The 23,170-nt window shown below is 43.9% G+C and overlaps 4 protein-coding genes across 7 annotated transcripts; 3 read left to right on the forward strand and 1 right to left on the reverse strand.

The window, feature by feature from the left end:
• Positions 1-506: 506 nt before the first annotated feature.
• Positions 507-5,130, forward strand: loxa (lysyl oxidase a). 2 transcript variants are annotated; one of them, XM_088281975.1, is made up of 7 exons: positions 507-1,281; positions 2,164-2,272; positions 2,647-2,778; positions 3,782-3,938; positions 4,413-4,508; positions 4,597-4,712; positions 4,796-5,130. In XM_088281975.1, exons 1-7 carry the CDS (start codon positions 654-656, stop codon positions 4,800-4,802), a joined length of 1,245 nt encoding a protein of 414 aa, XP_088138101.1. In that variant the 5' UTR covers positions 507-653; the 3' UTR covers positions 4,803-5,130. The 2 variants fall into 2 exon arrangements, with proteins under 2 accessions (XP_088138101.1, XP_088138102.1); XM_088281976.1 differs by lacking the exon at positions 4,796-5,130 and having other exon boundaries at positions 4,597-4,716.
• Positions 5,131-5,963: 833 nt separating this feature from the next.
• snx24 (sorting nexin 24) lies at positions 5,964-10,638 on the forward strand. The gene is made up of 7 exons (XM_088280702.1): positions 5,964-6,277; positions 7,035-7,118; positions 8,187-8,291; positions 8,929-9,023; positions 9,146-9,175; positions 9,271-9,335; positions 9,439-10,638. The coding sequence occupies exons 1-7, from the start codon at positions 6,209-6,211 to the stop codon at positions 9,507-9,509; spliced, it is 519 nt and encodes a 172-aa protein (XP_088136828.1). The 5' UTR covers positions 5,964-6,208; the 3' UTR covers positions 9,510-10,638.
• On the reverse strand, positions 9,810-17,231 carry ggcx (gamma-glutamyl carboxylase). Its single transcript, XM_088280698.1, has 16 exons — positions 17,138-17,231; positions 16,551-16,817; positions 16,132-16,326; positions 15,891-16,049; positions 15,456-15,621; positions 15,312-15,390; positions 15,126-15,232; positions 14,891-15,054; positions 13,874-14,169; positions 13,549-13,680; positions 13,250-13,401; positions 12,879-13,048; positions 12,679-12,809; positions 12,457-12,604; positions 12,011-12,215; positions 9,810-11,451 (listed from the first exon to the last, which is right to left on the reverse strand). Exons 2-16 carry the CDS (start codon positions 16,573-16,575, stop codon positions 11,292-11,294), a joined length of 2,289 nt encoding a protein of 762 aa, XP_088136824.1. The 5' UTR covers positions 16,576-16,817; positions 17,138-17,231; the 3' UTR covers positions 9,810-11,291.
• gmcl1 (germ cell-less, spermatogenesis associated) lies at positions 12,445-23,065 on the forward strand. 3 transcript variants are annotated; one of them, XM_088280701.1, is made up of 17 exons: positions 12,445-12,586; positions 12,696-13,065; positions 15,853-15,987; positions 16,110-16,257; positions 17,997-18,374; positions 19,014-19,110; positions 19,302-19,399; positions 19,496-19,608; positions 19,784-19,849; positions 20,471-20,555; positions 20,625-20,715; positions 20,795-20,935; positions 21,045-21,114; positions 21,193-21,268; positions 21,339-21,484; positions 21,896-21,983; positions 22,051-23,065. In XM_088280701.1, the coding sequence occupies exons 5-17, from the start codon at positions 18,003-18,005 to the stop codon at positions 22,180-22,182; spliced, it is 1,575 nt and encodes a 524-aa protein (XP_088136827.1). In that variant the 5' UTR covers positions 12,445-12,586; positions 12,696-13,065; positions 15,853-15,987; positions 16,110-16,257; positions 17,997-18,002; the 3' UTR covers positions 22,183-23,065. The 3 variants fall into 3 exon arrangements, with proteins under 3 accessions (XP_088136827.1, XP_088136825.1, XP_088136826.1); XM_088280699.1 differs by having other exon boundaries at positions 12,449-12,586; positions 16,110-17,604; XM_088280700.1 differs by having other exon boundaries at positions 12,482-12,586; positions 12,742-13,065; positions 16,110-17,604.
• Positions 23,066-23,170: the final 105 nt, after the last annotated feature.

Below are 23,170 nucleotides of genomic sequence, written 5' to 3' on the forward strand. Positions count from 1 at the left end.
CTGTCAAACTCATTTTAGCTCAGGGGCCACATGGAGGAAAAGCCATTAGCAATTGGGCCAGACCAGTAAAATTATGATCGATAACAAAAAGCAATCGCCGTCATTATGTAAATATGCAGATTAGCGCTATTTGTATGCTGTCCTGGTTCACTGTAAACATATTGCTTCATATAAAAGAAAAGTATGCATTTTGTATAGAACACAGAATGATATGAACTAAAAATCAAACAATAAATAAATACAATGAAGCTCAACTATCCAATGTGTGGTTGAATCAATTAATTTTCTCGCATTTCTTGCCGGCCAGATTAAATCCGTTTGCGGGCCGCATCTTTGACACCCTCTCGTTAGGGTGCTTTTGTAGTGCAAAAATGGCAAAGACATTTAGTTGGCCAAGTGGGCTCAGACTGACGTCACGTATTCAGTTGTTATATGACTAGTAAGAGACTTGTGTAACGATCCCATCGTGCCAACTCACAACTCCGCCTCCTCCTCCTCATCTCGAAGTGCATGCGCAGGCTGCAGGATTGGAGAGATGTAACTTTCACACTTTCTTTTGCCGAGTGTTTGCTCTCCACGTTCGCTTTGCAATTGACATGGTGGATTTGTAAAGGAAAAGCAAGACAAGTGCCAGGGTCGCGAGTGAGTCCAACATGGGATTACGCGTTGGCACGCCGCTTTACGCATTCGTGTGCGTCTATTTATTTGTCTTGACCCTTCGCGGTGCGCGTTGCCAGAGGCCCCCCGAGACCCCCCAAGGGAATCCCCCTCGAGCCGCTCCCAGGCAGACACTGCAGTGGTCTCACAATGGCAACATTTTCAGCATTTTAAGCCACGGCGCCGAGTACCAACCGGCCAGGCGTCGCGGCGCGTCGCAGGCGCAAACGCAAGCGCAGAGACCGATCACGATCGTTAGCGACGCCAAGCAGCGGGCGCCGGACACCCCGCAGCAGCCCACCGCTGCCCGGTCGGGCTCCGACGCGCTCCCACCCGCGCTCCAGCGGCTGGTGAGAGGCAGGGAGCACCGCCGGGTCCCGGTCCCGGTCCCGGTCCCGGTCCAGGGCCACCAGAGCCAGCGGAGCAACGACACCCAGGCCAAGATGACCGTGAGCCCGCCTCAGGCCAGAAAGGAGGACGTGATGCTCGCCGACGACCCCTACGACCCGTCCAAGTCCTACGATATGGACCACGACAACCCCTATTACAATTACTACGACGTGTACGAGAGGCCCAGGTCCAGATCATCCAGACCGGGATATGGCACAAGGTACCATCAGTACGGTAAGAGTGAGGGCTCGGATCTCTGGACACCATCGAGACAATGAATTATGTAGACCTGCACAATCCGATCAAATCCAATAGATACGATACGTATCGATCCATCCGTTTTCTGTTCCGTTTCTCCTCACGAGGGTCGCGCGGTGCTGGAGCCTATCTCAGCTGTCTTCGGACACTAGGCGGGGTACACCCTCAACTGGTTGCCAGCCAATATAGATATTAAAAAAAAAAAAAAAAGAGTTTTATTGTCTGTTTCTAATATTTTGACTTTACCGAAAGTGCAGCCACAATTTATAAATAAATCTTGCTAACTACAGCATTAACACAGCACAATCTAATAACTGTTAATTAAATGAAATACATTTAAATATTAAATATGCAGTAGCATGTTGAATAGTACAAATGAAAAACAAAATCAAAATATTTTTTAATAAAATGACATCCAATAAAAAAAATAATGTGACCAATAGATTTAAGAAAAACAATCATGAATCCAATCAAATGTTCAATACTAAATACGGAATCTAGCTATACTGAATATGATGAACTGAATCATAGTTAAGAAAATAGTCAAATACAACGCGGTGTCACAAATGCTGCTGACCTCCGCCAAGCCTCAACACCAGTGACCAGTAGATGGCGCTCATGTCCTACTTGTACTGTCGATAGAATTTCGCAATGATAAATCCTTCCATATTATAAGTTTATAAATGACGAGAAAGAGACCCAACTCCAACCACAATGATGCACTTTTCATAACATTGTATTGGAATAAAATCTTTGTCAAGTCAACTCTTGCATTGCAGCTCACGAACGTTGTGCTTCTCAAGTGACATCACGTCTTGAAAATGTATTTCATTTGAAATCATCGTGTGTTTGTTGCAGGTCTTCCAGACCTGGTGCTTGACCCCTACTACATTCAGACTGCTGCTTACGTGCAGAGCACCCCCATGTACAACCTCCGATGCGCCGCGGAGGAAAACTGTTTGTCAAGGTGAGCCAAGGGTGGTTTGGAAACCAAACAAAACAACACGGCAGTTAGCGTGATTCCGAATGAGAGCCGTGACTTTAAAGCGCTCGTGGTCAAGCTCTGCCCCTGCGCGACTGTGAGAGGAGGTAAAAGGAGCCAAATGCTGCCAGTGACGGGGCCGGCGGGGGCGGATTGGACGAAAGCTAATCATAGTTTGCCTGCGGAAAAAGAAGCCGGTCTGGTGAACACATCAGCGAACCCAAACACCCACGTGCCTGCGTGCTATTTTCCACCCGCCATTTAAGCGCAGGCCGTTTTCCTTCTGGGGCGACTCCTCACGTCAGGACAGCATCGCGGGAAAAAAACTAAACAAAACAAATATTCTCTCTTCCCTGCAGCTCGGCCTACTTGGCCCGAGACTATGACACCCGAACGCTGCTGCGTTTCCCCCAGAGAGTCAAGAACCAAGGCACGGCGGACTTCCGGCCCAGCAGGCCGCGCTACGCCTGGGAATGGCACAGTTGTCACCAGTAAGTCGACACACATTGTAGAGAATGACTTCTTTGGCTCTGGGGCTGGTGACGGGCTCGATGAGGAAGTTCTGTTTGCCTTGTCTTTATTTAACAGGATTGTTCAAAAGTTCGATGTTGACTGAAATTGCTCGGGACTCAGGTAAGAAGCAATCACGTCTCGGCTTCAGAAAAAAGGAATATAAATACAATTAAAGGGCAGGAAAAAGAAAACATCCGATTAAAAATAACTTAATTAGAGGGTGCGCTGCAAAAGGGTCACTACTGGCCACATTTTGCAGTCTTTTGGAGTGCGAGACGACGAGCCCTTTGCTGACTTTGATCGGAAGGAAGGAAAAATGCTCGATTGTTGCCTCCTCGGTCAAGAACGCCTTTGGATTGATGGCGAACTTCACATTTACAACCCTGACGCAGACATTGTAAGACCAACAGCCGTCATGAGCACTTTTCCCCTAATGGAAAATTAACTGGCTTCTCAATTCTGAAAAAAAAAAAAAAAAAATGACCTCATTCCAAAGTTATGTGTGGAGGAGGGAAAAAAAAATCAACTGTTTGTACAACTCCTTCTAAATGGTAAGCATGTGGCCGCGCTGATGTGAGTCGTGTTGTATTGTTGGGGTTCCAAAATCAGCTGATTTGTTTGTCGTGAACAAAACTATTTCCAAGGTTTATTGTCGAAAAGAATACCTCGTTTTTCAATTTTGTTGTGTTTTTTCCTTTTCAACTTGAATTACGCTGCAGTTTTCAAGTCGTTGGCTTGTATTTAACTTTTAAGTCCGGCACAATACGTTTGCATTCAGTCTCGAAACCATTAAAAAATATCAAAGTACATTTTTTACATACATAGCTAATGTGCAATATCAATGAAATCCCGATTTAAGTGCTCTTTATTTTGGGGACGCAAACAGGTATGTATTTTTTGAGGCGGTCTTGGGAGTAAAAGTTGTGTGGATGTTGGCGAATATTTGCACGCATGTAATGACACGGCAATGTGGACCCGCAGGCACTTTCACAGCATGGACGAGTTCAGTCGCTACGAGTTGCTGGACTCAACCACGCAGCGGTCGGTCGCCGAGGGCCACAAAGTCAGCTTCTGCCTGGAGGACACATCCTGTGACCCCGGCTACTACAGGCGCTACGCTTGTACCTCGCACACGCAGGTGCACAACGACTATTTCGGTACATTATCTGGAGCAGTGCTTCTCAAAAGTGGGACAAGACCGCCCTGCTAAGGGGGACGCGTGAGAACCTGGGGAACATGCTCCCCCCCCGCCTTACTACAATAAAGTGTAATTGCACCTCCACTCCAGTAGGTGGCAGTGGCGCTCTCATTACCGATTGTGCGCAGCGAGTATTAACTCGACGGTGTCGGTTTGTTTTGCAACAAAAATGCTATTATTTATAGTTGCGGCGGAAAGTGGCTGGTGGGGGGGGGGCGACGCAAATGGTTTTCTTCTTGCTGAGTAACAGAAAATAATTGAGAAGCACTGATCTAGATTCCTGTGATATTTGGTGATGGCATTTTGTTACCTACCTCATGAAAAAGTTGTTTTGTTGATGTATTGGCAATATCAAACTAGGAGTGAAATAAAAGTTGATCCAGATGATTCAAACTGGTGCTGTCCATTATCCAGGGTCTGAGTCCAGGATGTTACGACACCTACAACGCAGACATCGACTGTCAGTGGATTGACATCACCGATGTGAAACCGGGGAATTACGTCCTCAAGGTGTGCCGCATGCCAACGTCACCCAAGACGCATTTACTGCATCCGCAACGTTATGGTGAATTATCTTCTCCGTTTTTTTTGTCCGCAGGTCAGTGTGAATCCTTTCTATCAGGTGCCAGAGGAAGACTACACCAACAACATCGTGCGTTGCGACGTCCGCTATACGGGCAACTACGCTTACTTGTCTGGTTGCCACATGGCAACGTAAGAACCGACTCACCACACCTTTCCCGTGATCCTTTGAAGTGCCCGCAGTCTCCTAATCGTGATCCAATGTTACTTTTCAGGTATTAATAGAAGAGAATCGTTCACAGCATCTTGACTGCGTGGCTGACATTGGGGATGACTGCATACGAAAATATTTAAAAGACAAGTGGTCATTGTTTAACACCGTTTGAAGTGTGGGAATACTCATAGTTTATATTGTTAGACATAATAGAAATGATTTTCAATGCATGCCATATGCCTTCAATAATGGTTTTCTTAAGATTTGGATTTTATTTTCCTTTACGTCCTGTTTTTCTACTTTCCTTCTGACAGACTCTTTATCTTATTTTTTACTTTTGTTTGTTCTCTTCTTTCTTGTGAAGTATTGTAATTAAAAACATTCAAATCTCTAAAATGACCATTGATTTCAAATAATTCAATAACATGCCTTACTTTTTAAATCACAGTGAAAGTGATGTTTTTTTATAGCAAAATGTGTTCAGTCTTATTTGAATAAAAGTTTGTGATAATGTATAATTTGCAAGAAATATCGATTTGAAGCGACTCGCCTGTCTTTCCCTTTGTGTCTACGCTTGTATGATTGCTCGTGTTTCTCTGTGTGTCAAGAACTGCTATTCTGTCTCACTCTCCACCTTTCATGTCATGAAACAGCATATTGAAAGCGCCGTCTGTTGTGAAATGCGCCATAAAAATTGTATTGTATGTACAGTATATGCTATAGGAACCTGTTTTGTGACACTTTTTTTATATAGACGTTAGCTATTCATCATCTACTTTTTTTATTATGAACATATTTTATATTCTTGTTCGTTGTGGTTCAATATTGTGCTGTAACCTAGAATCAAACTATCGGTATGAAATCATTCTCACTATGTTGATGCGTCTAATCGCCGTTAGAGGACGCTAACGGACTTAGTATGTGAAAATGTATTTTAACGAAAGTAAAGTGTTCAGTACAGGTACTTCCATGCGCACTCCTTGTGGACTTCAGACGTCATCAGCAATCGACCCGTTCGTCCTTGAAAAGAGACAGCGGTCCGTAATAATAATAATAATATTAATTACATTAGTTTACAAAGAACCTTAGATGTGACTCAGTGACAGCAAATCATTTGTATTTATTACATTTTACATTTGTCATTCTATTAAAGCACATTATTCAAGGTACAGCGAACGCGCAAAGTACCCGGAAGTGTTCTGGCTCCAAACAAGAAGCGTCCAACACGTGCTGCATTGTGGGATATGTTCTATGTTTTACGTCACGAAGCCCCGCGCAGTGGCCTCTCGAGGCGAGCGAGCTAGCACGCAAGTATAAACTAGCGTACTTGTTTTAATGCGGGGTTCAATTGGCTAGTGTTACCTTTAACTGTGCGTGCGTGGACACGCAAAAGTGTCAGGCTGCAGGCGCAGCTCACGCGAGTGTGTATGTCTAGTAAATGCTGTAGCTAAGGATCTGAACACGAGTTGTCGTTATGCATCCTATCAGCGTGTCCATTCCGTCTTTTCGTTCGGAAAACAACCACATCGAGAGGGGCTACACGGTGAGCTTGTATGTTACGTGTTGTGGTCACCTGTTCTCTTCGCGATGTATCATTTTTTCTACTTCATGGCTTTTTATATTACGCACTGTCAGTGCTTTGTACTCTGTTTCGTTGACATTCCAACAACAACAGCATTCTCTGTTGTGCCATCCCAAATTGAAGTTTCAAACTGAAGGACACTCCAGGCAGTTAATCGTAGAAACGTTCGAGTGTCGCTTATTAATTGGGTGGCTATTTGGGAAAACTACGTTTCCCACAATGCACTATAGCGTTCATTAAGCACACGGTAATTAATTCCGAAATGGAGGATCATTCTCTTCTTTGGTAGTTTTGATTTATTTAATCGTGATTAACAAACATTTGCTTTCTTTTCCAATTGTCTTTTTTATGACGATGTGTGCTTGTGTTTGTTCATTCCGTTCCAAAATTGATAGACCCTAACCACAGTTTTCACTGAGTATGTCATTGTTACAAGATCCTCATTATTTCCATTGCAAAATAGGTGCCTTGGCTCAATACCGGCTGTGAAACACTGATTTAAAGATTTTCAGGTTTTGTGACTATTTGTTTTGTATGTATGTTCATTATAGCTATAACCTTTCCTTTTCACAAGTAGGGAAGAGTGGGACTGACAGGAGGAAGTTTAACTGTCATCGCCACGTTTCCTCCTGATAATCACTGACACATGCAGCCGTCATTCGTAAGTGGGTCAGGATGCAAACATCCCGTTTTTTTCATGGTCGTTCCTCTCTTTCAGGTGTTTCGAATTGACGTCCTTACAAGCGGAAGGCAACATGCTGTTGAGAAACGCTACAGTGAATTCCACTCCTTGCATAAAATGGTGAGCTGATTAAGCATCACGCACGTCTCATGCGGTATGACGTCATCACGCAGATTCGGAAATGTTTAGTCAACAGATGTGACAATTTGGGTAGAATGTACGGGCTTTTATCTGGGATTGTTGTTTTTTTTTTTCTTTTAGTATGAACATCATATGATTTATTGTGGAAATATTAATATGAATTACGAAGCGGAAAGAACAGACCAAAAAGTATGTGCGGGCGGAACAGAGTGCTGTATTTCTCTTCATTTGTCTATATTATAGTTAAAAGGCGAATTATGAGGTCATGGAGAATGACATCCAATTTTGGAAATGTTCCATGTGGGCCTGGCATTATTTACTTGAATTTTCCTGACTGAATCCAATGCAATTGCGGTTTCAAATATTAGCCAGTATAAATGTTGCCTTCCGATAGCTTTTAGGCAAGCGGAGAAGGCCTTGCTGACCCGAACAACTCACTACCGGATTGTAATGTTCCATGATCATCATCATCATAACTAAAACTGCAAAAAGAGAAAATAAATTCCTCCAAAACAAATTCTATGTACACTTTCCTGAGGCTGATGTACGACAATGTGGCCGTACAATTTTGGATTGTGGAGCACATACAGGAAATCTGAGCTGTAAAAAAAAAAATAAAAATCTGATCATCAGTTTGTTTGCACGCTCTGCCATAAGTACTTCCTCTTCCCATTTTTTTATTCTAAGTGGGGCCTCTCAACAGAACACTTGTTGTTCACGTGAGGTCATCTTTCGCCCTTGGCCTAGTTTGAATTCCAAAAATAATTGACAAGAAGGTTGCATTTATATGTTACATTTATTTATAAGGCTCATTAATAACTGAATAAATCAACCAGCGGAGGAAGATGTAAAAAAGGGAATTAATTGGGTATGCATTTTGTATTTTTTAATTAAATAAATTAATTAAAGTGGAAAACATCTGAAAAGTCTAAAATGGCGCAACAAATGAGAACATTTAACAACCTGAAGTAAACTTTCAAATGTTTTGTGTGTGTGTGCGCGCCCGTTTTCTTACTCCATTTAATTTTTTTTCTTTGGTGTTTCCAGCTAAAGAAAAGCATAAAACCGCCTGAGATTCCGTCCAAGCATGTGAGGAACTGGGTTCCCAAAGTGCTGGAGCAGAGGAGACAAGGACTAGAGCTCTACCTGCAGGTACTCGCCAGCACTACACTTACTTGACCGCCATTTTGTATATTTGCTACATTGAGATCTCAACATGAGATCGAAATGAACTGATATTACCATGTGGTGAACATTTCAATACACAGTGCTCGCTTTCGGCTCTTTGTCACTCCCACTTGAGGTTTGATCACAAAACAAAGGCAATAATGCATATTTAACCAAGGCACATAGTATTTATAACTATTTCAGCAATGGGTATTTGAACCGAAACGTTGCACCAACACGTCTATTCTCTGCGAAAAACGACTCGTGTTCCTGCAGCTTTGACTGCACAACGTCTTTTTCTATATCTGTATTTTACTGCCCCCGGGTGGCCAAGGCACACATTGCATAAAGAGCGCAATGTAAAATCATAACGCATAAACTGTTTAATTCTTTACATATATTGAATTATGATACGGCTGTGTGCATTTACGACGTATAACACTGTGGAGTGCTACTTTGTTTGTTAATTGAAAATTAAAAAATATTGATGATTGAATAACTTTCATGGTGCTTAAACTACTGGCAGCTCTTGTTCATCTAAAGCTGAACAAGTTGCCACGCAGAGTAACAATGCTGTGTTTTTTTCTTTCTTTCTTTCTTGCTGTTTTCTCTGTCTTGCCAGACTATAATTATGGAGAATGAGGTTCTTCCAAAGATATTCCTGGATTTCCTCAATATCCGCCATTTCCCTTCCCTGCCAAAGACGGAAAGCTGTGGGTAAGTAGAAGCTGAATTCAGACCCCAAAAAAATAAGCTTGTTTTTGTGGCTTTCTGTGTTAAGTCACTAGTCTGTCCACTAGAAGGCTTTGTGCCTTAGCCTCCGTTTTGCCTTCTTTAAGGTCTTTCGATACAGACTCAGTGGAATCGAGGTGAGTCGGTTCTGTTGCATTGTTCAAATACGATTAATAGTCGGTCAAAATAATTAAAAACAAAAACATTGATGGTTTGTTTGTGTGACTTTCAGTAAACTTTCACATCAGCCCGTCATGGTGTTTCTGAATGACCCATACCTGCTGCCAGATACACGCGGTGAGTTCAGGCCAGCCGCGGCACTTTATATATATTTCATTTTTAAGCCCTGATTTTAATTGCTTTCCCACTGCACCCCCCGCCTTTCCTTTATGACTTTTAGATACATTTTCAAACGTTGTGGTTGAAGGTGTCATCCATGGAGTTTTCTTTGCTGATCTCCAGCCTCGGTAGAGCCACAAAAAGTGGGGAAAAAGGTCTGCCAGGAAGCAAGTCTTAGAAAAGTGAAACCTCATTAACATTGGTTTCAAGATAAAATACGGTGATGAATCTTTTTTTTTTTTTGCTTAAACTTTCACGTCATCATAGATCGGAGGTAATTGAATTAGATAAATGAAGTAAATCCAGAAGTTTTAAATGACTGAAGCAGCAAAATGATCGTTTGAAGTCTTTTTAACATGCTTTACACTCTAAAATATATATATATATATTCATAATCTGGTAAAGACGTTTGAGAAAAAGAGGCAGCTCACATGTGTGGGGTATACTTATTTGACTCCCAAAATGATTGAGGGATACAAGCTGCTCTGAGGAGCCACATGAGAAATGAGGCGTTGAAGGTTTCCTGGTTAAAAAAAAAAAGAAAAGAGCAGGGAAGTGCCACTCCCTTTAAAATCCCAGCACCCGGGTCACCAAGGACTTTAAAGGGACATTGGGTTCATTTTAAACCCAGAAGACTGACCTTACTTTGATTTTTGCACTTGAACCGATGACATGATGATTTCTTCCTAATGAGTTTTGACAAAAAAAAAAAAAAAAGCTTGTTTTAACACTCAAGTCTTAATGGCCAGTATATGACACTAGTACCAGTAATGTCCCAGACGGGATGCAAATAATGAAATAAAATTTTGTGGAATTGGAAATCAATGCCTCACGATGAATTGCAGTTCACTTTCATTTTTTTAAGAAAGCCAATTCTTGCCTGATTTCCAAAATCATTTTGATTGTTTCAAATGGAAGTTCTTGATGGTCAATTTGTTGCTTTGTTGTGAATCAATTTCACTTTTTGAATTGAACTACAAGAATGAAATATTCAAATTTAGTGAGCCGCTCCTGTTTGTTGTCCGATGTAAAAGAATGTCCTGGAAGCGATCAAAGTTGTGAATTGATGTCACATGTCAACGCAGCAGTTTTGTAAGACCTCATCTTCGCGTACTGAATGATTGAACAAAAGTGAAAAAGAAAATGTCCTCTCGTGTCGGGCTTATTGTCCCTTTTGTGCTCGGATGTGTGAAGAGTCACAATGTGCCAAAGGATGGATGAAAGGGACTCATTTATGATTAAAACCACAATGTTACTGACATCACAGGCTTTTTTTTTTATTCTTATAAAAGTGAGTAAAAAGGCTTGACAAAGTATTACTCACAGTGTGGAGGTTTGTGTCCAACCTGTTCACGTCGACCGTATTTCTTCAAATAGTGTAATCGACGGCACGTCTTTTCTATCGCGGGTGAACAGGAGACAGGATAGTTTCGTCTTTGCTGAAACTGACATGCCTGTTTTGTGGAATGTAGGAGGAAAGCGACGGAGAACGTGAGACTCGAACCCAGACCTCCTGACTGTGAGCCGCACATGCTAACCAATGTGAGATAGAACCATGCCTGGCCACTGTTTGAAGGAAATATGGAAATCAACAGTTACAAATGTGCTTATTTAACTGATGTTGAATCACAGCAACAAAATCAAAGTTGACCAACAACTGAAATTCATGAACATTCACATCCAACTCCAATCCCTTTCCTCTAAAAAAAGACATCGGGTCCCATTTCAGCCCAAATAATCGTCATGATCTGTTAGTGAAAAATGGTGACTTTTCCTAATTTAGAAGAAATCTGAAATGACAACTACAAGTATAAAAATGTCCATTGTCAGTCTTGGCGCGTGCGTGTTTCCCATAGTAACAGTCAGGTAGAACCAACAAACACTCCGGATCGAGGAGGTCCTGCAGTCACATGATTAGAGTTCTCCGTGACTGACTTCATCTTTAAGCCGCTCGTCGTGGTTTCCTTCTGCCTCGGGTTCCTTCATGTTGGCAAACGCCACTTCCTTCGTCAGCTGCTCAAGCGGAGGCAAACCCACCGCCAGGTTTCGCACGGCTATGGCGGTCATCAAGAATCTAAAGGAAAAGGAAACGATGACACAGGGTTCAAAACATAAGGTGGACACTCACCTAGGCAAAAGATTATCCTGAGTGTTTCTCCTGTGGCGTGTGTTGGAAGAGATTTTTACTCCGCAGTCGAGGCCGACAACTGCAAACGTTCAAACTGTTCAATATTTACAATCGCAAACACGTGTGTGTGTGTGTGTGTGTGTGTGTGTGTGTGTGTGTGTGTGTGTGTGTGTGTGTGTGTGTGTGTGTGTGTGGTTATCACCAAGTTCAGAAGAGGCACAAACTCCGCGATTGGGAAGTGAAACGAAACGAAAGGCAATTTGCCCGATGGACCGTAAATTGAAGAGTAACTAATTGTGTTGAGTGTTTCCGCAACGCGTTTCCCGCCCAAGTCATTTCCACAATAAAAAAGGCGGAGTTTTAAACCACAATGTAGCTACCAGATAAGCTAACAGTTAGCCTAGCTTCTTCTATTACGACTGTTTGGTCTTTCTTGTATTTACCGGCAGTCTGGTGTCTGCCTCCTACTGGTCAGTCGTTGTATTACAAAAGACGCTTTACTCACCCTCGTCGTATGGCGTAGTACTTCTTGACGGTAAAGCGCTCAAGCCTTTCCAGCACGCCAGCCTCTCTGCGTTTCTTCACTTCCTTAATGCGCCGCTGCCGCTTAAGGAAGAGCCTCACGACGGGATCGCTTGCATTGACTTCAGCGCCGTCTTCGTCGTCGCTCGACATGAGAGGCTGCAGCTCGGGCGGAAGAGGTTCCGTTTCTGTTCAGGTAAGACTCAAGTCAACTCTTTTGGGGTTGCAAATTCAAATCTGTCTCTAGTTATACTCCAGAAACAGACAACCTATGCTGAAGTTGACAAAAGACGCTAAAAATCAAAGTGGACTGGAAACTCTGAGATTTGCGTTTGTTATTTTAAACCAAATTTATTTGAGGGTTCAAAAAAACCAAAATAAAAGATTTCAATGGGATGGCTGATCGGTGCCAATGGCTTAGAATCTCACCTGTCCCGTTGCGAATGCGCTCCTGCAGATCCAGCAGTTTGGTGAAGTTGTGCTGCAGCGCCGCCTCGGTGGTGTTGACGTAGACGTACATGTAGCAAGATGGCTCCCCTGCCACCGTGTACACTCTGTGGTAAGCCCCGGCAGGAACCTGCGCCACATCCGACACTTGTTTGTGATAAGAAGGCCAAATGTCCACAAACACAATGTTGTCCTTTTCTTTACCTGCATGTTCTCCCCAGCCTGCAGAGAATAGTTGTTCTTCTCATCGACTATCTCCACACTCAGGCTACCCTGCAACAAGTGGATGCTGGTGTTCCCCAGATCTTCACTCACAAAGTTCTCCAAGTGGAGACCTGCAAGGAACACACGCATTTCACGCGTGTAGCAGCAGTTGAGTCACTAGACGAGGCGATGGCGTCAACCTGGGAAGTCGGCGATGAAGACGATCTCCGTCTGGTTGTCCAACGTGCTCTCAATCTCCTGGAACTTGCTTCTCCACGGCGAGAGATCCACCAGCAGGGGCATCAGCCACCCGTTGGGTCGGAATGGCGACCAATCGGCCCCGACGATGTCCACGCGCGGGTCGAAGATCCTTGGAAGGGGCTCCGAGTGAGTATTTGAAAAGGCGCACGAGCCAAGCACAACATTTGATACACTTGCGCTGTCTGACACACGTTCATGGCCGCGGGAAATGATCCAATTTCACTGGGATAACGGATAGCTTGGTTTTAGAAAAAAAAAAGCCACATAGCCAAGCGAAGGCGTCGCTTGGTCCCGAGCTCGAGAGCGTTACCTTTGCTGGAAGCGTTCATTGATGGACACCCAGATGTCAAAGTAGATTTGAGGCTCGGAGATGTTGTAGCGCGGCAGGAGGTCGCTTAGGCACGTGGCGTACTGCTTCAGCATGTCGCCGTGGTCCTTCCAGCGCCGGCTTTGTGTGAACACCTGTCATACGCAAACACACACGCAGTGAAAATATACGTGCTAAGGTTTTGGCAAAAAGCAACTTCACTCCTTTTCTTTGTGTTTTGGATTCAATGAATGTTGTACGTATGTTCGCTCGAGTAAGATGCTGTTTTGCCACTAACTCACCCCCGGGTTGAGGTATCCCACCTCTCCCGTTTTCCCATCCTTGTATGTGATTTTGACATGCTGGTGGCTACGAGAGTGAACCATCATGTCCCATGAGTACCCGTACAAGCCGTTGGTCCAGTTGTTGTAACCCTGCCAAAGAGAAGCAAAGGATCAGGACATCGGAGACCAAGCCATGATCCTTTTTCTTTTTCCCATCGGCGGGCCTGTGACCTTGCTGACCGTCATTGCTCAACATGATAAGGCTTTGTTGACAGAAAACCAGAGCTCCCGAAACTGTCGCAACAAGTGATGATATGCTGTTAATGCAAAGAAGTGCTTGTACCTGAGTGATGAAGTGGGAGTAAGGCAGGAAAAACTGCTCCAGTATGTAGAGCAGACTAAAAACGGCCGCCAACTTGTGCTTAAATCGGAGTTTTGGAGTTTTGGAGACGGCCGACTTCGGCCGGCGTCCGCTGCCGGGGGCCTCGTGGTAAACGCAGGAGGAGCTGGGCTGGGGGTTGGCCGACGTGAGCGGGAGTACGCCCCTGAGGCATGCCGGAAAGCGTCCGAAGAACCTTCTCGGCCAGTCGGCATAACAGAACAGCGGACTTGTCGCCAGCATTGCGTATGGGAACATGCCTGTGGGAGAGAAACGTGAAGCTAACGTCGCACGCCATGAGCGGTGATCTTCAACAGAGCTTTACTGTAATGTGTTGTTATCGGCAGGGGCAAGAAATAAAGTCGTCGAGGCGCTCCCCAAATCTTTAGAATTGCGAGTATTAATAGTTTAAATCGGTCACAAACTGCGGACTTTTGTTCCAAAGTCATATTATGACATAACCTTTAAAACCAAAAATCTTACCGTTGATTTCATATTCAAGAAAAGCACCGGAAGTGCACATGCGGCTAATCTTAGCTTCTGCCTGACATGTAAATTTTATCTCTCAGGTGAAATGTAGTCTGACTTAAACATACTTGCAATTATTGGACAGTTTTTCTATTCAGGCGGGGCTTTTGTGGCGTCTTTTAGATGGCATGAAGCCACAAATGTGTTTCGCTTCCAATGAACTGAAATAGTTGGAGAAAGGCTCCACGGAAAACAACGGGAATAGGTTCATCCATGATAACATGTACATTTTGACGTGATATCTTTTTAAAAACAACTTTAGTTTCAAGTTGAATGTGTGTTTAAATCAGTTAATTGTACATGCTTGAATCAAACAAATACTTAAGAATGTGGCCTCTGAGTGGACAGACAAGCTAGATGGGAGGATTTATAAAGTACTTTATATGAACAACTTAAACCGTAAACGCTTGAGTTGTCGTCACGGTAAGAATAAAAGTGAACAGACAAACTCACCGATGCTGAAGAGCTGCGAGTTCATGCAGTGGAAGTAGGAGACAAAGACCATCACATAAGGCCGCGTGGCGTCGAAAAAGAGCAGGAAGCCGGCGCTCAAGTCCAGCACGAGGCCGCCCCCGTGCACCACCAGCAAACTCACCAACTCCACGGGAAGAATCGCCCTGAAAATGGGATCAATGCGGTGACTTTGAGTGAGCTGGGACTTGAGCAGCTCGTTGTGATTGACGCCTACTTAAAGGGATCAAACAGCCAATGGTGCGCCAGGTACGACATGGAGTATCCCTCCACCCAATCGGCATCCAGCTTTTTCACACCAGCGATAAAGTAGACAATGAATATCTATTTAGAGACAACAGTAACACCATTAGACAACTTGAAACGTTACATGGATGAAAATAATTGGTCGCAATGTTCAAACCTGCGTCCTCAACAACGTGTAGTTCCAAAGCGGCACATGTGCGTTTCTGATGGAAGGTCTCCTCAAGCCATCGAGAGACCTGGAAAAAAAGCGACATCAACGCAAAAAGCCTCCCAGCTGGTTTAGCAAAAAGCAACCACTCACCAATATCTGTTGCCGTCCATGAGTGTGAGTTGAAATCCGATGAGGCCGTAGAGATACGAGTGATTATTCCATGCCGTTTTGTCCAGGAAGAAGATGTACCAATATGTGGAGATGAACATTAGACAGGACAGACGGTACAAACAGCCCAGCATGATGCCCAACGCACCTTCAGAGAGACACACACACAAACACATTTAAGCAAAAATAACAGATGTAGTTTGAGCGTTGTTTCTCAGTTTGTATAGGCCCCGAATGTAAATCTTGTAATAATAACCAAGTCATTATGAACGTACTCTCAGAATATCGATCAAAAAAAGAGAGTGACGAGATGAGGATGTTTCTGGGAGTGGGATTCAAGAACCACAAATAGCATGTGCGCTATTATGTCCGTTAACAGTGCCACACCCACAGAGACGTATGAAATGTGCAACCCACCGAGGAACATCAGCAGGTAGACCAGATACATCCAGTCCATGGGAAGAGGCTTCAGGAAATTGAAAAGTGGAAAGCGGCACACGGGGGCACCGTCCAGGTACTTGTAGTCCACGTGACTGAGGCCACGCTCTTGTGTGATGTCCACGGCCATCAGCAGTCCTGCGCACACACAATCATGATATTGATCACCTTCAAACAGCAGGTCATTTGTTTCCAAAGCTTCCCACTTCTCACGACTCACCAAACAAGCAGCGGAAGATGCCCAAAGATGCAGGGTCCGTGGGCCGGTTCAGAAGGGCCACTAGGCTGGACCAGGAGGTCAAGTCCTCCTTCTTGAAACCGAAGAGCTGCTCCAGTTTACTTTGAGGTGCTATTTTCTTAAGTGCTGCGGCCTTTTTTGCAGTTGTTCGCTCTCCATCGCTGCCCACGAAAGCACCTACATTATTATAGTAACGTCTTAATAACCTTCTTGGAAGACGTCCACACGCATTATACAGGTTTTACATGAGCTTGTATTTAAAATAAGGCGTATAATCACCTCTGTAGTACATAATGTAGCAACTTTAGGTTTGAATGCAAGTTGATTTAATGACTCGTATTCTCCGTGTTTATTATTACATTGATTAAAACTACAACACGTAGCCAGGCTAACAACCTCACCTGCGCTCGCGACTCTCGCTTTCATGGTTTCACTTGTTGAAATGAAAGCAGTAATGGCGGAGTGGGTTCGGGGCAGGGGCTCAGAAAAAAAATCTCGGTCGGCTGTCCTGGCCGGAGGTAAAGGTGGAGGTGTCCTGCCCGGGGGAGTGAACCAGACAGACCAACTTACGTGTCACAGTCCCACGCAGACCCAAACCGCCCGCTGACAAGGGGGCGGGACCATGGAAATGCTGTCGGAGAGAAACTCGTCGTCTATTGGCTGTTTCTCTGAAAACCGCCCCCAAAATGAAGTTTTAGACGTCATATCCGGGTAGCATAAAACACATTTGTTAACAAATGCTATGAAATATATCCAGTACAGGATTTTCATTCAAATAAGGTTTGTTTTACATTTTTATTTATTTTATTTAAAATTCCCGTTTAAGCGTTTTTATCTAAAAAATGCTTTAAAAGGGCATGATGCCAAATATTGATCGTCTGTGCACTTTGGATTCTCGCAGAGAATTTATTCAACAAATTCAGCAAACAGTGTATGATCGAGCAGAATTTGGTTCCGTTTCATAATGTTTAAATGAAAATAAGATTACCTTGGCCGCTTTATAATTTGAGCTGCTGATCTTGCGAGGTGGCTTTGTCTTGAAAATGCTCTTAAAAAATGTAATGTCCTTTTTCTAACCATGCCATTTATTCTTCTACAAGTGTACTTTGCCGATCTGACATAAGAGGCGCTAGTGAGCCTGACAGCCTCGCGTAGGCAAAGAGAGAAGAAGAAGAACGATCACAACAGCAGATTTTCAGTATTGTTGCTCTTCGGCATACGTCTTAGTTTCCATTTGTACTCCTTTTTGTGTGTGGGGGACAACATGTAACTGGTTTACAGGCTTTTGTCAGGGCGTATCTTGTGACGGCCGACGCCGTCATCGTTGGAGACTTTGTTTTTGAATGGTAATCCGTAGAGCAAATCCATTCTCAGCTGTCTAGGTGATAAACAAACGTGGTTTTGTTTTAAAGTCCCACGTCAAACCTCCTCGATTGACCCCGTCCTCGTCAAAAGGTAAGTAACATGTTCGTGCTGAATATGCTAAATCAAACATCATATAGATGTACAGTCACTTGTAAGAGAGCAGCAGCCTTTTAGCCCACTGCAGCATGGATAAATGGTGTTCAGTCCTTGTAGGTTGTGCACGTCGAACCCACGAACTAAATTGTCACTTGATCAGATACAGGGAAATGTTGAGGTCTGTTTTGGAAGTAAAGTACCACTGTGTTGCTTTAACGATTAGCTAATCAAACTTGTTCAATAACTCTATTGGACTAAAACCATGTTTATGGAGTATTTTGATTAAGTGAGCGAAATGTGAGATGCGCTGTCTTAAAAGTGCAAATGTTAATATTGCAAAGTCAGTCACTGTTTTTTAACCTGCTTTTTTTTACCTGATTGTTCAGGCAAAGATGGGCAATATGGGAAGCAGATTTCAGTCCTCGAAGGGACCAGAGGAAACCGGCGAAAGCAGTCGCAAACATGGATGCGAATGGAAGAGGAAACGGAACACTCAGTGTGACTGCGAGGATGACAAAGAGGACGACGACGCCATTCTAGATACACCGCGTCGGCAAGTAACAAGAAGCCCATCAGTCAATTCGCAAACTGTCCTCACATGTCATCTTGCATTGCATTTTTTGTCTTTAATCTTGAACAGGAAGAAACTGAAAAGCACCTCCAATTACATTTATCAAACGTTGTTCCTCAATGGAGAAAACAGCGACATTCGCATCTGTGCGCTGGGACAAGAGTGGAACCTTCATAAATTGTACCTGTGCCAGGTGAAAAAAAAAACAATTTATGAGTCACCTTCTTGTTGTATTCTATTAAACATATAAACTTGCCTAGATATCCGCGTGCGCTCTAGCGGCCTGGTTGAGCAACATGTCTTTGTGCAGGCAATGCATTTGCATTGAAAATGAATCATCGCTTGCTCATATCTTCACTGCTTTTTGTAAGGTTTATGATTTTGCCAACATCAAAGCATGTTCTGTTAAAATAGAACATGGGGCGGATCCCCCAAATCATTACCTATGCACTCTCAGTAGTATTAGTGGTGTTTAAAAAAAAAAAAAAAAAAAGATTTGCTTTCGATTTCACAAACCAAATCCAATCTTTATGTATTATTACATCGTTGAATCCTATCGGAAGCCCATTTATCGAGATGCGTATCAAATAGCCTTTTTTGAGATCACAGAAACTATCAATCTAAGTGCGGTGCTAACTTCAAACTGTCATAAAATATTTCCGCAGTGCACACCATACGTCACTCAAATTGGCCGACATGTATCAGATTATTATTTTTGGAAGCTATCTGATTCCAGGCATTTAAAATCATAATTGTCATTTGAACCATGGAGTGTAAATCCAGCCTTTGTGTCACCTTTATTGTAACCCTTCCGTTTTTTGGCACCTGCCAGTCGGGTTATTTCTCCAGCATGTTCAGCGGCTCATGGAAGGAGTCCAACATGATGGAAATCAACCTGGAGATACCTGACCAGAACATTGACGTCGAAGGTGAGAAGGCCACTGAAATTGTGCGGCGGTTCAAAATGTTTTCAAAATAAAACGGCAACAATTTCTTTCAGCTACATGAAAGGAGAATTGAGTGAGTGTGAAACTTCACACTTCAGCCCTCGAGCGGACATTTTAAGCTATGAGATTCCCAATCACTGACACCTGATTGATCTTTTTTTCCGTATATTCAGCCCTGCAGGTCGTCTTTGGATCCTTGTACCGTGACGACGTTCTCATCAAGCCCAGTGGGGTTGTCAGTATCCTTGCAGCCGCTTGTATGCTACAGCTGGTCAGTAAAGGGAATTCTTGTTGGTATTTTGGTAAACTGGTGCTGATGTGGTATAAAGGCACAATGAGATCAAGCCTTTTTTTGTTGTGTTTGCAGGACGGTTTGATCCAGCAGTGTGGCGAGACCATGAAAGAAAACATCAGCTCAAAGACCGTGTGCGGCTTCTACGCGTCCTCTTGCATCTACGGCTTGGACTCCGTCATGAAAAAGTCAGTGATTATTTTCCACCAGACCTCAAAATGTTCAAGAGGAAAGTCAAACATGACTGATAAAATTGTTTCATTAATGAGGATTTGATCAAAAGAGCAAATTCCTGACATTGTTGTCACGTGCTGCAGAATGCTCTCCCTTGCTGATGGTGTGTTGCTGTGTGTCTTTGTGCAGATGTCTGGAGTGGCTACTAAACAACCTCATGACACACCAAAATGTGGACTTGATGAAAGAAATTGGGTACGTGGTCTTGAGTCGAGCACTTTTTAAAGTGGCGAAAGTCCGTCTATGATTGACGCCGATTGAAACCCTAAAAGACGCTGATAAACATCAATTATGTGTTTTCCATGAAAAGTCATTTGAAAATGAGGGAATTGTGCCACCTAGCAAACTCCCACAAAAAACATTCTGTGAATCTCCGATTGCTGCGTGAGTATGCAGGGTGTCAACTCTGCTACACGCCTCTTGTTTTTAAATCAAATTCTTGCACTTGGGTTGGCAGGTCATGAAACGTTTAATTTTATTATTTAAAAAAGAAAAAAAACAACGGCGACAGCATGGATGCAGATGCCGTTTTCAATGCTGGGAAAACAGTAGAAAAAAAAAAGAAAAAAAACCCGCCAAAGCTGCACCCATCCCGAAGTGACCAGGCCCCGCCTCTTAGAGGCACATGCAAGTATCAAACAGACACTGCAATATGTACGTCATTTTCTCTTTGTTTTATGCTTGCTATGCTTCCTAAATATTTGAAATCATAGAAAGTGTGGTGTGTGAGGCGTTGCTCACAGTAACGCTCGTATTTATTTTGGAGCTCATTAGATTGGGCAAGCGTACTTGACGTTGTGGCTTTTATTCGTTCAGAACGGAGATGATGGAGCAGCTCATCCAGTCGTCGGATCTGTTCGTCATGCAGGTGGAGATGGATGTCTACACCGCTCTGAAGAAGGTATTCCATCTTTGCTTTTATGCTTCCCCGCGTGGTTATGTCACTCCTGTATGATTTTGTCTCGGTCAGTGGATGTTCCTGCAGCTCAACCCCATGTGGGACGGACCCATAAAGCAACTTTTGGCCGACGCCGACGCCTGGCTGTGCAAGCGCAGGACCGGTACCACTTTGGATACAAAAAAATCACGTCCTTCCTTTTGCACGTTCTTCCGACCGTTGTTTGTGGTTGCAATTTGCAGACTTGTGTGAGAGGGACCCCTTCCTAAACACAGAGGAGGGGGCCCCCTTTTGCTCCGTGTTCAAATATGTGCGTCTTCAGTATATCGTCAACGACCTCGCTTCTGCACGCATCCTAGAACGGGACAACATTTTACCTCACGGTATACGTCATTTCATTGCTAATTCTCCTCTCGTTTGGTGAACGACAGTTCAAAGGCCTTTCAAGAGAAAGCAGTTGCAGCCCGTTGTTTGGTTTCCCCTCTCTTGCAGATTGGTTGACCGCAGTGTACAAAACGCAGTGGTTTGCAATGTTGCGGACAGAATTTGACAATGATCATGGGTAAGAAAAGTTGGACTGAGAGAAAATTGTGCCAAATGTCTTCAAACTGAATGAATAATTACCGCTGGCCACCATTAGTCCGCAGGAAGCCAACAAAGAAGAATTTGAGTTAAGCAGCATGAGGTGTGGCAGGAAACTGACCAAAGATGGAGATGTGAGTGACACGCCATTCTAATCACGTCATTACTTGATTATCTCCAATTTTTTTTGTTTGTAATCCTCAGTACTGCTGGCGATGGACCGGTTTCAATTTTGGTTTCGACCTGCTTGTGACCTACACCAACCGCTTCATCATCTTCAAAAGGAACACGCTAAGTCAGCCGTGCGGGGGCGCCGTCAGCCTGCAGCCCAGGCGACATCTTGCGTACAGGTTCGCACGAGGCCTCACGCTCACTTCCTGTTGTGGCTCACGTCCTTGACGGAGCATATTAAAGAAGGTTTTTTCCTTTTTAGTTGCTTCTTACGAACGCGGGCAGGCGGCTGCGTTCGTTTGAATCCTCTGGGGCCTTCAATTGACAAATTTTAGCGGCTCAACAATGTCTGAACTTCATCTGGGCTTAATCAGAAGCTCTTGAAATGGTCCCGGTTGTGCCGACTCCCGTTTAACATGTTTGAATGTGATTGGTTTATTCTTAGCGCAGCCGCATGCACACTTGTGCAACCGCGTGTATTCGTTTTTCCGTCACTTCTACTTGAGCCAAAGTACTTCGGCTAGGCAGGTAGGTCGCTCGATGATGACCTCAAACAGATGTCCAATTTCTGTTGCTATTGTTTTGTCCAGGTTACGCTTGGCCTCGTTTGACAATCTCGGCAAGCTGGTGTGCAGCCGCTCTACCGGGTACCAGCTTCTCACACTGGAGAAGGACCAGGTCGGTAAGCGTGGGCCGTCCTCTCAGAAAGTGTGTCCGAGGTGTTGAACTCAAGTCCCACCTTCAGGAATACGTGGTGATGAACCTGGACAGCCGCCTGCTGTCCTTCCCGCTTTACGTGTGCTGCAACTTCTTGTACACGTCGCCGTACGCCGACCACCGGTCGGAGCAAGAGGGAAGCGCCCGTAGCGTCTCCTGATGGCCGCCCGCTCTTGTGGTAACGTAGCCGCTGTTTGTACACTCGGCCGGCACCTTTGACATCACCGATGGCCGATACGTCACTGATGTGTCACTTGGAGGCCGCTGTCATGAAACGGCATACCTCAACGTGGAAACATTTTCCATTTGGACTCTTCTGTTGATGGCAGTGTTCCCCAAACCGGTCACCTCACTTAATTGACGAGAACATTAACGGGACGGACTTCTGGTCGTCAGAAGACGAGGACTTTCCACCTCGTCATCACAAAAAGAGGATTTTCTGGAATTGTGCTTTTTCTTGTATAGCGACATCAAATGTTTTACTCAATAAGAGGAACTATTCGCATTTCCTGTCTTATTGACCATTCGGTGTGAGTGGACATCTGCAACTCAGAAGCTTCTTGTTGTCACCGTGTGAGTTCATGTAAAAAACTGTCAAGAAAAAATTGATCGTCGTCACCTCTCTCAACTTTCTTGGAGCAAATCTAACGCTGATGCGCTCTGCAATGAGCCGGCAGTCTCGCTTCGTTCATCACAAGGGTCCACTTTGTTATTTATTTTTTTGTGGTTTCACACTCACAGAAACGTAACCTTTTTAGGCACGCACACATCCAAGTCTTTTTTTCTTTTTTGGGTTTTTTTCACTTTGACTGCTCCCTTTTTTACATTACCGCCAATATTTCTTCACTTGCTCATCCGTTAACCGCGATTGTCTCATAATGTCAAGAAAGGCAAAAGAAGCTGAGCGGTCACTCATGCTCAAGTGGCATGATGCCGAATGCTTTTATTTCACATATTTATGCCTTTTTTTAAAAACTTTTTTATGTTTATTGCCAATAAAACTGCCCAAAGATGTGGGCTGTGGTGCTATGATACCATCTAAATGTGCTTCTGTATTTATTTACACTGCTTTCCCCTTCAGACACTGGTTGACTTTTAAGTTGTTCTGCTTAAACACTTTTTTTTGGTTTTTTTTCCTAACCTGTCCT

This window comes from Idiotropiscis lumnitzeri, chromosome 18 (assembly GCF_059441095.1).
Source record: "Idiotropiscis lumnitzeri isolate Australia: NSW breed Sydney's pygmy pipehorse chromosome 18, RoL_Ilum_1.0, whole genome shotgun sequence".
Lineage (NCBI taxonomy): Eukaryota > Metazoa > Chordata > Actinopteri > Syngnathiformes > Syngnathidae > Idiotropiscis > Idiotropiscis lumnitzeri.